Here is a 16,347-nt window from a genome sequence, read left to right as displayed (position 1 = left end):
AGTAAACAATCTGTGGTGTGACATCATGATTTATTAAAAAACGCATTTAAATACATTTTATATACAATCAAATATGGATTTCATGAGGTTCGTTAGTTTTCAAACTCAAATGTTGAGTCGTGAAGATCCAGGCACTCTACTGCACTCTTGTGTCAACATAAGAAACTGCACTTCAAACAACATCCATCATCATCAACACATTTATGAGGTTAAATCTTCATATTGGCAGTCCGTCACTGACCGGTGGCATGAACATCTCCTCCTACTGTTGATATTCTTTGAGAACGTTGTTTGCGATGACTAATCTCTGGATCTCACTGGTGCCTTCGTAGATTTCGGTGATTCGAGCGTCTCGATAGTGTCTCTCGGCAGGCATGTCTGTTACGTATCCCATTCCACCCAACACCTGGATAGCCTTGGATGGAAAAGAATTGGAGTAGTTTTAAATGATATGTCCTGAGAAATATATCCTTTTTAGTAGATTAAATTACCTGATGGGAGACAAAAGTAGCAGCCTCAGACGCAGCCAGTTTAGCCATGGCAGCTTCCTGGAGAACAGAGATAAATAAACAAACCAAAGAAATTTGTGTTTTTTGTTATTATTATTATATTATGCATTTAACATCTATGAGAGCTTCTTAATAACTAATGTTGAGAAAACACACTTACTTTAGTAAAAGGTTTCTTTGCGTCCCGTAGCAGTGATGCTTTCCAGGTGAGAAGCCGAGCGCTTTCTGTCGCCAGGGCCATGTCTGCCAGTTTGAACTGAAAAATACATTGAAGATTAAACCTCAGTGCGTGTCGTTCACATGATACGTGTCTGTATACATGTACAGGCTTGCATGTGACCTGTATCGCCTGCATTTTTCCAATAGGAGCACCGAAGGCAGTTCTCTTATGGGCGTAATCTGCAGCGCAGTCCAACGCCGCCTGTGCGATCCCAAGAGCCTGTGAAGCTATTCCGATTCGTCCACTGTCCAATGTTTGCTGTGGAAGTCATTTGGAACGTAACAAAAAGCACAATAGTGTTTCAATTGACATAACATTGACAATTTTGTGTGTATGATTTGCACATTGGCACAATTTAATATGTACCATTGCGATCTTGAAACCCATTCCCCGCGCGCCCAGCATGTTGCCCAGTGGGATACGACAGTCTTCCAGAATGATGTTGGCAGTGGATGAAGCTCGAATTCCCAGTTTATCCTCCTTCTTCCCTAACGACAGGCCTGGATGAGGCATTGGCACGAGGAAGGCACTGATTCCCTACATTTAAAGACAGAACTATATAAATGACCTCATTTGTTGTTCATCCGATCCTGCTTTTTAAATTCTGAATTAGGGTGTAAAATCAACGTGATTCTGCACTTCAGATGTGCACCTTGTGTTTTAGATTCTTGTCGGTGGTGGCGAAAACGACAGTGGCTGAAGCATCCCAGCAGTTGGTGATCCAAGCTTTGGTTCCGTTGAGAACCCACTCATCTCCTTCCTGTCGAGCAAGTGTGGAAGCCGCACCTGCGTCGCTGCCGTTTCCTTCACAGTACAATAAATAGTATTCAATCGCTGTAAATTGTAAACTACATGGTTCCATAAATTCCATTTGGTTGGGTAGAGGAGAATAAGAGCACATGAATCTGACACAGTGTAGTTTACCTGGTTCACTCAAAGCGAAGCAGCCCACTTTCTCCCCCGTGGTGAAGGGTGTAATCCACTGTTTCTTCTGTTCCTCTGTGCCAAACTTCAGAACCGGACCCAGGTACAGAGACTAAAACACAAGCGTGGAAATCAAAAAAACATGCTAACATGTTTAACATGCTAGCTTCTCAAGCTTAACATCGTCAACTTGTTAAAAAAACATTGAACATATGACGTAGTATTTCTGTGCTCGACTCACTCCGCCAGGGTTTCATTCGGGTTTCAGAAAGTTTGGATTCCCATTTCATAACAAGGGTTCTTGTCCCTTAATGGACAATTCTCCCGGAAAAGCGTGCCCACACGTCATCCAGCGAGCGAAAGAGCACACCCACAAATAAATCGGCCAGTGTGAGAAAGAGCAGCCGCACATCAATGCCACTTCACTCAGCTGACGGAAGTTTATAAACAGTGGATGTAACGCTGGATTTGGAGATGGTTTGAAACAGATAGATGGCGCTGTCACAGCACTAAAAGATGCCGGACATGAAGCGCACGCGGTAAATCAAAATAAGTCATACGTCTGTGTTTTGTTGGCAATAGGCATGTACGTGCATAATGTAAACAACAGGAAGGGATAATGCGATGATGTGTTGTGTGCTCGTGCTGTAGTTCTGTCCCTGCTGCCAGCCTCAAGCAGCTTGTCTTTTTCCGAAAATAATGGTTCAGCTGTATCTCTCTTTTATGAATTTGATCAAACTAAATACTCTTTGAAGATACGAAGTTTGAAACACTACATTATAGGCTCTCAAGATTAATATGAGCCATATACTGTAAACCTCCTCTTTAAATGATCAGGAAAGAAAGTCACGTACATTATTCACACTGACGATAACTCCGGTGGAGGCACATCCTCTGCTGAGCTCTTCCACAGCGAGGCTGTACGCCAGATAATCCATCCCAGCTCCACCGAGAGTCTCCGGGACCTCTATGGCCATGACGCCCATCGCTCCGAGCTCTCGCACCTGTCATGGTGAACACAAAACCTTTCACACCTGCAACAGTTTGGAGCTCAACTGCTGAGATCCGTTTACCTGCTTGGCCGGGAACTTGTGTTCTTTGTCCAGCTGGGCAGCGATTGGCACAAGTTCTTTCTGAGCGTAGTCTCGACATGTCTGTCTCATCATCTGATGCAGCTCAGGTAACTCTGCGAGCTGGGAGAGAGAACGGACTCCGTGGCCCGCCGCCACGCCCAGAGCTGATAAAGGGGCGAGAGGGGAATGACTTCAGCATGATAATATGTTTTATTAAATTGTCGCCACCTGCTTTGACGTACGGCACTAAAGATGGTAATACCATGGTGGTGCTTTGATGTATATTAACATTTTCATGTCACGCTCATAAATTGTTATAAAATAGATTTAAATCATAGTTTTGTACATTTCAGTGTTTAAAATAAATTAACATAATAACTTCTAAAATGTCAAAATACGACCATGGTACATGTACAAAATACTACGGTAGTGATATAGTAACAAGTACAAACGTTATCAAGTAGTATCTTAATGCCTTTTGATGTCTTTGATGAAATGCGTTTAATTATGAAACGCTTTTGTAATCCGAAGAGAATGCGCATGCGCATTACGTAAAAGTAGGTAAAGGGTCATAAGATTCTTTTGCAATTATTCAACAATATAACAAATCTGATTAAAGTAGTACAATGTTTATGTAGTGGTATATTTATAAACAAGATGCAATAAAAGTGCAGAATGCGAAGTTTTCGTGTTTACCAGGAATCACAATAGCTAGTATTACCCTCATGTGACGCTGCGCAGACCGATCGGCGTATGACATCAAAGTATCGCGAGCGCGATTTAAAGGGACCGCTCTAAAACTGCTCTCGCGATTCTTTGATGTCGACCGAATAAAGTGAAACAGCAGAGACACGTCCACTGAGTTTTTGATGAAACTGTCAGCTGTCAGAAACGCTACAAAATCATTGATGACAGTCATTTATCACAGCACAGAAAGCAACTTTTCAATACTTTTCAAATGCACATTCACCTCTTCCTGTCAAATCATTGTGAAAGCTCAATAACAAATGTATTTGAGGTAAGCGTTTCGAATTGGAATATACTGTTAATTTATTTGTCTAACAAACAATACAAGCGTCTTTAAAGGAAATGATGACGTTCTGCATTCATATTTATGACAAAGTGAAGGAGAGATTTAACGTTAGGCAGTAATGAACGATAACATATGCTTTAAATACCACTGCATTGATCCACGGTATAAATATACAGCAAATCCACGCATGTCACATACACACAGTTTGGCTGCTGGTGAATTGTGTAACACTGATGTTTATAAGCAGTAATAATGAAACACTACTGACCTCTCCGTGCCGTGAAGAGCGCCGCCATCTTGGCTCAAATGTTTCTTTCAGAGCAACAGCAGGAAAAGGAGGGAGCTCGAGCCGTGCACGTTTAATGGCGTCATCATTGTGACGTTGAGCTCTCGATTTTTTTCTTTCAATAATAAGTGAGAAATAATATAAATGTTGCATTTTATACATTCTAAAATTTAGAAGTAAATTAATGTATTAAAATGAAATATATATATTTATTTAATCCGTGTATCATTCGTTCTTTTCATATTCAATTGAGATTCCAAAATCTGAAAATTAAAAAACGGTTTGTTATTTCGTTATTCGTTTATAAATGTGATACCAAAAAACAAATAACGGGTCATTTTTCGTACTTTTGATTTAATGCTCAGATCAAAAATGGGAAATGAAACAAAGGGGACACGACAGATTTTGATTTTGAGATTGAATTTGTTCGATTTGGGTAAGCCGGAAGTTATCTTCGTGTGTGTATGTGTTGCAGTTAAAAGAAGCCTGAAAACCCTCAATCTTGCAGTGATTGACTAAGTAATTTTTTTTGTAATTTCGTATCGACACCCTGGCCGCACTGGAATCATATGCTGATTTAATTAAAGACTTATTTGAAACTGTCAGGACACATAAAGAGATGTCAACTACGCTGCAGAAGATGGGTATCCAGCGAAGTTCTGAAATGAGACGAGGCTGAATCCAGCTTCTTATTCGCAGTTTCTTATTCACGCTTAGCTTCTTAGGGACCATCTCGCGTTTCTCTTCTTTTACGTTTTTAAAATAAAAACTTTTTTGTGTGTGTGTTTCTGTGTGCGCGCGCGTGTGTGTGTGTCTGTTGGCGTGTGTCTGTGCCTGCCTGCGTGCGTGTGTGTGTGAGAGAGAGTGCACAGAGGATGGGCTGCTGCTCGCTGTCTAAGTCATGACCTGCTGAATGCCCCTTGAGATGACCGTGAACTTCACGTGGAACCTCCATCACCCACTCCCCTTAACATTCTCTATATTACTTTGATCGAACAGTTTTTTTAGGCAGCCTATGTCCACCATGAATATTAATCGAATCCAAAAGTACCTACATGTTTGAAAGTGCAATATTCTGGTGCAGAACATGCAGTACGGTTTATGCATGAGTAATTTACGTGTATATTTGTAAAAAAAACATAGTATACACCGTTTTGTTATACTTTGCATATATATAATTAACTGTTTTTATTCTATATATTTATTTTTTCTATTTCCTTTGTTTGTCTATACTGTATTTTTTCATTCTGAGCTCCTGAAACCACAACACGTTGCTTGTCTTTGTGTGCACAATTTGAAAATAAAGCTTATTCTAATTTTTTACTGATCCATTGTTCTTATACAATTTATTATACTCTTGTTGGTCTTAGCCAGTGCATTATACACACATTATATTACTGCTATGTAGTTACATGTATATATATTTAAGTAAACTTTGACACAGAACTGTGTTTTTGTACAAGTATGTCTTTGATGGTGCGTTAAAAGTTCCACAGCTAGGTTACACCTTGTCTTGATGTCTACCGTCATGCAAGAAAACAGTTTTACTGTAGCATTTTTGGGTTATTGGACAATTTGGGGTGCCATATCTCGAGTTCTTTGAGGGTGCGTTAGACGTTCTACATTGGAGTTATACCCAGTATTCATGACTAACATCTAGCCAAAAAGCAGATATTTTTATTGTAGCATTTTGTAGCAGAACTTCGCTGGATACCCATCTTCTGCAGCGTAGTTGACATCTCTTTATGTGTCTTGACAGTTTCAAATAAGTCTTTAATTAAATCAGCATATGATTCCAGTACGGCCATGGTGTCGATACGAAATTACAAAAACAATTACTTAGTCAATCACTGCAAGATTGAGGATTTTCAGGCTTCTTTTAACTTTTTGCAAATGCGGCAAACTTCCAAGTGCAACACATACACACGAAGATAACTTCCGGTTTACCCAAATCGAACAAATTAAATCTCAAAATCAAAATCTGTCGTGTCCCCTTTATTTCATTTCCTATTTTTGATCTGAGCATTAAATCAAAAGTACGAAAAATGACCCGTTATTTGTTTTTTGGTATCACATTTATAAACGAATAACGAAATAACAAACCGTTTTTTAATTTTCCGATTTTGGAATCTCAATTGAATATGAAAAGAACGAATGATACACGGATTTTATTTACTTATATATGAAGAGTTTGGTTCCAACAAGAGATAAACCTTTTTTTATTTTTCAATAAAAATAAACAACTTTTTTATTATGTTATCATGGTTTTATCGTGTTTTATTGTGTCATTTAGCTGTATTTTTCAAAATAAACCAACTGCAGCTTGATTGATATTAATTGGAATGCACAATAAAAACATGATTTATGAAAATGTTATATTTCATTTTGGAACCAATCTCTTCATATACTGTGTATATGTGTATTGTTATATGTTATATATAATTTTAATACATTAGTTTACGTCTATATTTCTTTATGTATGAAGTGCAACATTTATATTATTTCTAACTCAATTTTGAAAATTACATATGTACATTTTCAATTTTTCTAAATATAATAAATTATAATATGGAAAGTATTTGAAGCTTAGTTAAAAAGAGATGTGGGACATTTTTGGAATGTTGACCAGTCCAGATTGGTCATTTAATTTCTTTAAATTATGACATTTTACAATCAATGTTTTAGTATATGAGAAAGAAAGGAGAGCAGTCAGCTGGTGTTTTTCCAAAACATGTTTATTATTGGCATCATAAAAAGTCAGTTTGGTGTCAGGGACAATCGATGTGAATCTATTCTAAGGGGAGTATCCTGAGAAAGGGGTGAAGGTTCGGGGATAAAAAGCACCATGAGGAGGCTAGTTGCTATGCTACAAGACCGCAGTGAGGTTTGATCACTGTTTAGCAGCGGTCAGGTTAAAGCAGCCGCGCTGGTGGAACTGCATGTCCCTCACACGACGCATGGACTGAATCTGAGGCTGGAATGCACAAAACTCATTGTAGTGCCTGTAGTCGCCACACTCAAACAGATACTGGTAACCTCTGTATCCGGGGTACTGGTATCCCACCCAACTTCAAAAGAAGAGAAAGAATCATTTAGACTGTGTAAAAGTTGATCTTGTGACCTCATGTTTAGTATTTCAGCTTTGTATGATACTCACGATCCACCGGGGACCCTCACGCTGCCCACTCTGTCACAGAAGCCATGCGCCCACAGGGTTGGCACATCATCCTCGTGGATCTCCATCTTGTTGCCCTGGAAGTCGGACAGCTCATACAGGCAGATCTTGTGTTCCATGGAATCCTGGGATTTCAGGATAAGACAAATTACCAAGATAGCCGAAGCCGTGCATTCGAATGTAAAGGAAGGGTAACGCAGGAGTCGCGCCGCTCCCAAACAGACATACCATGCGGATGGGTCTGAGGGACATGAGACAATCACTGCGGTAGCTGTTTGACCAGGTGTCCCAGCGAGGATACTCGCCCTTCTCCAGGATGAACATCTCACCACGGAAGTTAGTCTGCTCGAAGGCAACAAAGCTGAAGACATGGGCAGTGGATGGCAACACGTGGACGAAAAAAAAAAAAGAGGAGCGGAGGGACAACAGCATGAGAACGGAGAACAAGACGGTACCAGCATGTTAGAAAAGATCCTGCAATTGGCGTCCGTGAGTCATCAGGGACTGTCCAACGTTTATGTTTTTCCTATCCACATTAGATATTATCCATTGGTCAGACACTTACGGGCCGCACTCCACAATGATACTGCGAACTCTGTCCATTCCACGCTCGCAAACGTTCATGCACTCATTCTGCACCTCCATCATCCGTCCCTGAAAGTTCTCCTGGTCGAACAGGAAGATCTGCAATGGTTGTGGAGGTAGAATGCACTTAGTGTTTGCAACAACATTCAAATCTGTCCTAAAAAACACAAGCACTCACTTTGTAGTTTCCAGTCATTCCAGGATCTCCGGTCTTGGAAGCCTTGCTGCTGGCACCGGGAGCGGGAACTCCCTTGTCTTTGGCATTGGTGCCCTGGTTTGAGGACTTGGTCTGAGACATGATGAAGGGGTTCTGTAAAGGAGAGATCATGAGGTCTTAATGTGTGAGGACGCATTGCCAGATTTGAATGGAGGAGGAATGAGATTTGGTCGGGTTTGGGCTTCATTGGGCTAAATTGGTTTCAATCCCCAAACACAAATAAAGAACGTCAACTCTGTTTGCATTGAGGTCCAGAGCAGGTAGTGAATGAAACTCTGGTTGGAAACACTTTTTGGATGCGTTTGCTGGGCTCTTACCTGCTTGAGTACAGCTGTGCCGTGCTGGGTTGGCTTGCCCCCTCTGACCACTGCTCTAACTTTTATACTTGGCAAGGGGAGCGTAGAGGGGCTTGGGGTACAATAGAAAGACCCCGTCATCAGAGTTTGTCTGTTTCAAAGCCGCAGGGTCATCGCATAGCCCAGAAGGCTCTCCCCGCAGTCCCTGTAAGCATTTTACAGTCAATGGAAAGTCCTGACAATGGCACTTTTCTCCTGAGAGCTTGTGCATATGGATGAGAGGGATGAGGGGGTCAGAGGTCACGTCGAGCTTAGCCTTATTACTCTGCTCTCTAACTCTGATGATGTTTACTAGTGAGTTACCCTTTTGCAAACAACAGTGTTGTGAAAACTAGTACTTAGGCGAGGCAAGTTTAGCACATTTCATACACAATGGTAATTCAAAGTGCTTTGCATAAAAAGACATAAAATAATCATAGAACAATAATCGCAACAATAAAAACTTTTTTATTTTAATTTAAAATGAATAAAAACAGTCAAGAATAAAAAAGATAGTACATTGATAAAATGGTAAAGATATAACACACTTATAATGTTATATGTAACATAATATATAAATAATACATTACCAAAAAAATGATATACAGTATTATACATCATTACATTTCACTGGCAGAAAGAAAAATCCCAAATTAATCAAAATCATTTATTATCTCATGTTTTTACACTTGCAATGCTATTTTTTAAGTCATGCTTGTGTGTTTAAAGTGATGATAAAGTCTTCAGTGATTAACACAGGTTCATGTTATGGAATAGAAAGATCCCACAAGGAGAAATTATTTGGAAACACATCTCTTGTTTTCCAAAATAAATGATATGTGCATCTTTGGAACAGTGTGTATTAATAAAGCACTACATGAAATTGAATTTCACAATAAACATCTTTATTTTTTAGTTTAGATTGAATGATCGTAGAATGTTTGCAGTAGAGGGTCATTTAGGTGAGACCTCACTCTTCTCACAGAAACGGATCATCAGTGATGCACAAGGAAATACCAGGAGCATTTGCTTGAACATTTCGTTATTCAAACCAGCGCTTTTCAAACATCAACCCTGCGGGGGAATTGATTTAAAGCTGATTTTATACTGAGCACCAAACCCAGACATTCGTTTCTATTCTTCGGTCTCATTGTCATAATGCAGCTGGATTTGCTCATATGTCACAATAATAAGAATTTATTATCCAACTTGACTTGAATGTTTTATTGCCTCTGTTACTGATTATCACACACCTTGTAAAATGTTCAAATAATTTATGAAGTCAAAGTCTCCTCCAGATGCAAACAATAAAACAATCAAACGCTTGCGTTCACTGGAGCGTCACAATACATCAAGGATCATGTGTTCCAGGACAACCGCATCTTCTTGCCTGTACACGGTAACGCCTGAGATCTCCGAACACCTTTTCTATTTACGTGTGCATGTATGACCCGTGTGTCCATGGCAATAGTGTAGTGTTCGCATTTCTACAGCTGTACAGATTTTACCCCTCCATTGTCAGGTGGACAATGCAGCGCCCCTCCCTCCATGCTGACCCGGGGCTTTTACTGGGCCCTTTGCCAGGGGAGGCTTTAAAAGGGTAGTTGCACATGCCAGCCTCCACTCTCACATCAGGACGTCCCAAGGGCATCGAAGCGAGGTGAGTTCTTTCGCACTCTTGCTTCAGCTCTCCGGCCCTCATACACTGTCTCTGTCCACACTCCCCCCGTTCACAGACACGTGCCCGGCCGCTAGCATGACCATGAGCTGCCGCTCTCAGACCTGAGACTGTTTGTCGATTAGTTGACTTTGGTTCAGTTGATCACCTGCATGTGTTATGGTGTGGTGCTTGCATTTGGAAGTGATCTATAATATATCATTTGTCCATGATGAATCAAACGTTTCATGCGACTTTGATTTGCTTGTTCTAACTTGTTTTTTGTTTTTGCCACAGACAAGATGACTCACCATTGCACCAAGTTCTCTGGCCATTGGAAGGTGCGTTTGACTCACTGCTGTCTCTCTTTACCGTCGCAAAAACTCTTTCGGAAATCTGCTACTCGTGCTTTCAGGAAATCTCCTTAATGCTGGACCATCGTATCTATTCACATCCCATTTAATCTCTTCCCCAAAATGCAAATCGTCTTTAAAGTGCCCCACCTCTGTATTCCAGATCATCGTGTACGATGAGGAATGTTTCCAGGGTCGCCACCATGAGTTCACCTCCGAATGCTGCAACGTCATGGAGTTCGGGTTTGAGACCGTGCGCTCGCTGAGAGTCGAGAGCGGAGCGTGAGTATTTTCTCACAAGTTTTTTGGCTTACGTTAGTTAGTCCTTACTTGATGTTTTATGTTGATTTATCCATCTGCGTTTCTCTACAGGTGGGTGGGATACGAGCACGGATCTTACCAGGGTCATCAGTTTGTGCTGGAGCGTGGAGACTACCCTCAGTGCGATGCCTTTGGAGGAAGCAACGCTTACCACATCGAGAGGATGACCTCCTTCAGACCCATCTCCTGCGTCGTACGTTTTAACGCTACATTTTAGAGGCAATAGCTCAATAGTCAGTCGATCTGTGTCAAACAAAAATGATTAGTTTATTTCAAATGAGACATGAAGAGGTGTCCTGTATTTAACTATAAATCTCAATCTTTCACAACAAATTTTTCAGGTCTATTAGCGCTAAGATGCATTTCATTGACTTGATGGTTTATGTGACTCTACAGAACCACAGGGAGAGTAGAATGACCATCTATGAAAGGGAAAACTACCTGGCCCGTAAGGGTGAGCTGAGCGACGACTACCCCTCTCTTCAGGCCATGGGATGGTGCAACAATGAAGTTGGATCTATGCGTGTTCAGTCCGGAGCGTGAGTCTCTCTCTCTCTCTCTCTCTCTCTCATTTCATGTACGCCTGTAATCGAGGCTGCTCACCACTGTCTGTTTTACAGGTTCGTGTGCTACCAGTACCCTGGTTACCGTGGATACCAGTACATCATGGAGTGTGACCGCCACTGTGGGGAGTACAAAAACTTCAAGGAGTTTGGCTCCCATTGCCAGACCCCTCAGATTCAGTCCATCCGACGTATCCAGCAGTAACTTTACTCCTCCCCGTCTCCCTGACAAACCCCTCATGCCCCTTTCTGCCCGGTGCTAAATAAACTGTCTTTCTTAAACTTCATTGACCTCTTGTTATACATCGGTGTCCAGATAGGGTTGTTCATTCAAAGCTCAGTGCAGGTAAAAGCTTATTCGTGCCATGAAGAAATAAAGTGAGCATGGATTTAAAACTGCTCATATTAGTATAAAAAGTTTAAAACACAAAATCTATTGCATTCGTGCCTATCTGTGTGTCACTCACTGGTAATGAAGTCATGCACTAGCAGTCGTGTTCAGCCAGAGGGCGCAATAAACCCACAAGGCAAAATCATTACAGACCAACTCAATCAGCTTTACTGAGCAAATAAATATATTTATAATACTGCCCGATCTAAAACATGTCTGAGCTGGAGTGTTATCGTATATCATATGATCCGGGACTGAACGCACAAGCCCAAACAAGAAACTTCATTGCGCTTCGTGCAGTGTTGATAAAAGAGGTGGGATGCGCTTACACAACGATTTGTGTTCAGATAACATTTGCGCATTCGGCTTACTGTCCCAAACCACTTTACGAATCCAACTATGGAGAAACCTACGTTCATGAACATCACTTACGTAGTGACGTTCATCCAGTACTGAACGGATTTGGGGAAGGCGTGACTCGTGAATGTAAATAAAGTGACGTCGCCGCGCGCTCCAGGATGGTTACTAAGCAACGTCAGTACGATCTCATTTGTAATTAGAACGTAGACCTTCACCGTAGTAGGTTGTCATTTTGCGAAACTCTTAGGAAAATTAACCACGATTTTAAAACAAAAAAAACTTTAGCCGAGGTATTTGTAGTACAACTGTGGACCTACGATCTACTTTCCACGTGATTACTAACAGTTACGCGGATATAAAGCTGTATTCGAGAGACGTAAAAAGTATAAAGGATGATCACAAAAATATAAATAAAAACTCATATTTATGTCATGTGTGATTAGACCGTTTCAAACCGTTTCTGACTTGTCTTGTGAATCCCGTTCCGTCTCACCGCGATACTCCAGTGCCTGGTTTTGTGAGTCCGGCGCCGGGTTTTGCAGCGGATCGGTCGTTGGGAGGAAGTGCAGCTCTCTGAAGAGACTCAATTTCACTTCACGACGCGCTGTGGGGCACAGCTCACACCAAGCACTAAAAACATAAAATAGTCGTATATTACTATAAGGATTAATCGTTGGGTTATGTCAAAAGGCACTCGATCCCCGAGGATCTGAACGGAATCGGACGGAAGGGTTTTACGCGGACGGATATTGTGTTTTCGTTGGACGATGTCGGAAGAGATGAAGACTTGGATCTGCGACCCAAACACGGATGGAAAAGACAAGACTAGTTTCTTTCGGCAATAACATCGGGAAATCCAAATCGAGCCTTTTTTGAAGGAAGGTACATCCAGAGACCCCCGCACGAGCCGTGAAGACGCAGAGTGGGGTTCAGAGACACGTCGTGGTGGTGTTGTTTTAATAACTCGGTTTCGACCATGAGAGTTTGAGACATGCATGTGAAGTTCCGCAAGATCTAGAACAGAGATCGTTTCTCGTTGTATGTTTTACATTCGTTGTGGACCAAAGTTTGACCGCAGTAACTGATTTCTGTGCGTTTCGTCGGACCACGTTTTGTGGACCCATCGAGTCTTTCTGTTTTTTTTTTTTAGAAAAAGGAAACACGGATTGCTTTAGTTCACATTTGCTTATTTCCTTTCTAGCGCCACCCCTCATGTGCAGTTCAGCGATATTTCAACATTTTGTGTACAACGTAGATTAACAGTAAACACGTCGCGCTCTAAGGAAACACAATAGACTCTATCACACACACATCTGTCTGTTCATGTGAATGTTAGACTTTGCTTTAATTGGCTTGTGGGATCAGGGAAGTCTACTCGGATCAGTGCGTTATAAGCGAGAGGAGGGACTGGCAGATCTCAACCATCCAAACTACAGAAATGGAGATTTCTTTGTGATATAAACAGGATATATAGACATACGCTATATACGCATTTTCTGTTGAGATCTTGACGGATACTCTGGTTAAGAAAACAATTCCGTTGCTGTCGCAATAATAGCTCTTATTTATGTTTCCTCAACCACTGGGCTTTTGCTTCCCACCATCTTGACGCATTTTAAGAAGGGCGATACACGTTAGTCGTATTATTTGTGGTTTGTTTGTATGCTGTCAGCTGATAAATGAATCAAAACGGAACATTGGCGCATGCTAACTTACTCGTCCATTTCATGATTTATTTCTTCAAGTGAGCTGGCTTGCTTTTTATGCGAATATCTTCAGGATGTTATCTAAGGTCTTGTTCAGCGTGCGTCTATATCAAGGCGAATATTGATTTTGAAAGACTCTCGCATCGCTTTGAACGCATTTGGTGTTTTTTGGTTAAGGGGCTTTTTGTTTTAAGGGCCTTGGTTTCATCCCCAACACAAAAGGCTTCCATGCAGGCTCGGTAGTTAACCAGCCATCGCTGTCATTTCCACGCATCTGCACGCGCCGTGGATCAGATCGATTTTTTTACGGTAGTTGGTGAGTTTCTCGCGTTAAACTCATCCAAGGGGGGCGAATGGTGGTGGTGGGGGTCATCTGCTGCTCAGAATCTCTTTATCGATATCATCATCACCATCTTGAATTATTATTTTGAAGATTTCCGGAACACTTTCCCACTGTAGAAGAAGCCATTTCTGCAATTGTAGCGGACCTGAGGACGACGTTACTGCATATATAAGGACCGTATAGATATATTTCGTTTTGTGAATGTTTTTTTCGAGTGTTATCGGCCACGATGGCTAATTTTTGAGACGCTTTGAGTGGGGAAAAAGACGCCGATCAAAGGACCGCGTCTGGAACCGATGTTCGCGCCTCGCTCGCGCATCGTCTTCGCCGCTGCTCCCGCGTTCGTCTTGTGCTGAGTCCGCGCGCCGCCGCTCCCAGAGCGCGCGTCACCGTCCGTCCCCTCACGGCTGGTTCTGGTACCGTTAGCGACTCGGTTCGACCCCACAGGGCTCGAAGATGGCGGACCTCGAAGCGGTTCTCGCCGATGTCAGCTACCTGATGGCGATGGAGAAGAGCAAATCGACTCCAGCGGCCCGGGCGAGCAAGAAAATCATCCTCCCTGAACCCAGGTAAGCAAATCCAGTCAGACGTTTATTTCGTTGATTATAAATATGTTTTAATTCTGAGGCGGCATTTTGTAACGTCAACATGTTGTTTTCTTAATTGACGGACTAGATTTGGTTAAAAAGCGAATTGAGTCATTTATTTTCTGTTGTGGTCGTCAGACATCCTGACAGGATTGTTAGCATGTCAACACATTTAATGATCACTGGCTGTCTCGCTTACACACACGTACCGTGGTATTTCTCAACAGGCTCTATTCTGCTAGCTTTGTTATTTCGTACATTTAGAAACCATCATATATATTTTGGGCTAGCATGCAAATATCATGTAATGTGAGTGTCCTGTCATAGCATATGTAAAAGTGACATTATCATATGATGACGACACTTGACCACGGTACAGCCACAGTGTTTGCCTCTCAATCGCGGTTATCGCCGCAAAAGAGCCGGTTGGACAAGTATTGTGCAGAGTTTAGTGTTTTTGGAAGGCTTTAGCTGTTATTGAGGCCTGCTGGGAAAATTCCTCCATGGGAATCAATTGCTCCTATCACCTGTAGATCTGAACCGGGTTGAGGGTGATATTCATTGCAAACAGGTCGAAGTTTTCTCTCTGACTTCACATTTTTTATATTTCTCTCGCATATTCGACAGAAAATGTCATCTGTTGCTGTTTGGTGTACTTGTGTTGTGTTGTGTATAGGCATGGGCCGGTTTCAGATGTTATGGTTACCTTAAACCAAACTGCCACGGTTTCGTGGTATTTGGGTTGCAGCCTTAAATGTGTTTTTTTTAAAGAGTACAAAACATTGAACACAATAGATATGATTTTTGATTGTATGTCGATTTTTAAGCAACACAAACTATTTGGAACAGTAGCAAACACGAACAGTATGTCAGGTTAAATTAGTGCTTCCCAAACATGTCTAATCCTCTTTTAAATGCATTTCCAGTAATACTACTAATTAAGAATAAACTAAATATAGCGCAGAACCTGATGGATTGCTGCACAAAACAGCTCATACCGTTGGAACGGTAGAACAGAAACATTTACTGGTTTTAAAAGCGACTTTTCCAAACCTCGGTATACCTTGAAACAGTTTTTATAACTGTTATGTAATGTAATGTAATGTCTTTCAGTTATAACACATTTCATTTAATGTGCTGTAGTTGACAGTACCTGCTCTCTCAGAGTTCTGGGTTTTTGTTATTGGCACGGTCTAACATCTTCAATGGAAAAAAATATGTGTTGTACCGTCACTGTTGATGTATTTGTTTGGCCATTTGTAATGTATTATTGTAATGAAATTACAGCCTGCTCTCGGTAACCAACCGAAGCCTTTAGACCAGTAACAAGGCATTGTGTTTCTGATTTTCATAGCTTGCTCATCTCATGAAGTCACTATGGTGATTGTGGCTGTCGGTTTATAATGTATAGCCTGTATTTCTACACAAAGGTTTTATTGTGGTGTGACACATGAACATGTGGCTCAATATAGCCGGGATGCAGAGAAATTTCATGGGATCCCAGTAGTTTCAAGCAATATTCATATAACAACGCAACACTTAAGAGTGAACTGTAAACCAGTAAGAGCAATGCAGACTTGTTCGGAAAAACAAGCGCAAGTAAGCCAGACATTGAGACACCGCAGAGCGCTCTTGAGTGATTTTGGCCATCATATTTGTGTTCGTTTCTATTAGCATGCATTATCGTTTTTGTCAGTGGCTTTGGTTTT

The 16,347-nt window shown here is 41.4% G+C and overlaps 4 protein-coding genes across 7 annotated transcripts in view; 2 read left to right on the top strand and 2 right to left on the bottom strand.

Moving 5' to 3' along the window:
- Positions 1-13: 13 nt before the first annotated feature.
- On the bottom strand, positions 14-4,108 carry acads (acyl-CoA dehydrogenase short chain). Its single transcript, XM_056737498.1, has 10 exons — positions 4,028-4,108; positions 2,727-2,890; positions 2,508-2,657; positions 1,654-1,765; positions 1,382-1,533; positions 1,096-1,266; positions 850-987; positions 670-765; positions 492-548; positions 14-415 (listed from the first exon to the last, which is right to left on the bottom strand). The coding sequence occupies exons 1-10, from the start codon at positions 4,053-4,055 to the stop codon at positions 263-265; spliced, it is 1,221 nt and encodes a 406-aa protein (XP_056593476.1). The 5' UTR covers positions 4,056-4,108; the 3' UTR covers positions 14-262.
- Positions 2,919-13,149, top strand: cryba4 (crystallin, beta A4). Of its 3 annotated transcripts, XM_056737503.1 has the most exons (7): positions 2,919-3,744; positions 9,880-10,017; positions 10,312-10,355; positions 10,531-10,649; positions 10,740-10,881; positions 11,085-11,227; positions 11,309-13,149. In XM_056737503.1, the coding sequence occupies exons 3-7, from the start codon at positions 10,317-10,319 to the stop codon at positions 11,454-11,456; spliced, it is 591 nt and encodes a 196-aa protein (XP_056593481.1). In that variant the 5' UTR covers positions 2,919-3,744; positions 9,880-10,017; positions 10,312-10,316; the 3' UTR covers positions 11,457-13,149. The 3 variants fall into 3 exon arrangements, with proteins under 3 accessions (XP_056593481.1, XP_056593480.1, XP_056593482.1); XM_056737502.1 differs by lacking the exon at positions 2,919-3,744 and having other exon boundaries at positions 9,003-10,017; XM_056737504.1 differs by lacking the exon at positions 2,919-3,744 and having other exon boundaries at positions 9,003-10,355.
- crybb1 (crystallin, beta B1) lies at positions 6,682-12,559 on the bottom strand. Of its 2 annotated transcripts, none has more exons than XM_056737500.1 (7): positions 12,458-12,559; positions 8,340-8,523; positions 7,984-8,115; positions 7,786-7,904; positions 7,449-7,581; positions 7,203-7,345; positions 6,682-7,113 (listed from the first exon to the last, which is right to left on the bottom strand). In XM_056737500.1, exons 2-7 carry the CDS (start codon positions 8,457-8,459, stop codon positions 6,936-6,938), a joined length of 825 nt encoding a protein of 274 aa, XP_056593478.1. In that variant the 5' UTR covers positions 8,460-8,523; positions 12,458-12,559; the 3' UTR covers positions 6,682-6,935. The 2 variants fall into 2 exon arrangements, with proteins under 2 accessions (XP_056593478.1, XP_056593477.1); XM_056737499.1 differs by lacking the exon at positions 12,458-12,559 and adding an exon at positions 12,075-12,151.
- grk3 (G protein-coupled receptor kinase 3) overlaps positions 12,580-16,347 on the top strand; it is a 40,072-nt gene continuing 36,304 nt past the window's right edge. Inside the window, exon 1 of the mRNA XM_056737505.1 lies at positions 12,580-14,620. Within this exon, the coding sequence (XP_056593483.1) occupies positions 14,508-14,620 (113 nt within the window). The 5' untranslated portion in view covers positions 12,580-14,507. The remainder of the gene's footprint in view (positions 14,621-16,347) is intronic.

This window comes from Triplophysa dalaica, chromosome 22 (assembly GCF_015846415.1).
Source record: "Triplophysa dalaica isolate WHDGS20190420 chromosome 22, ASM1584641v1, whole genome shotgun sequence".
In the NCBI taxonomy this organism is placed as follows: domain Eukaryota; kingdom Metazoa; phylum Chordata; class Actinopteri; order Cypriniformes; family Nemacheilidae; genus Triplophysa; species Triplophysa dalaica.
This window is presented reverse-complemented; position numbering and strand designations above follow the sequence as displayed.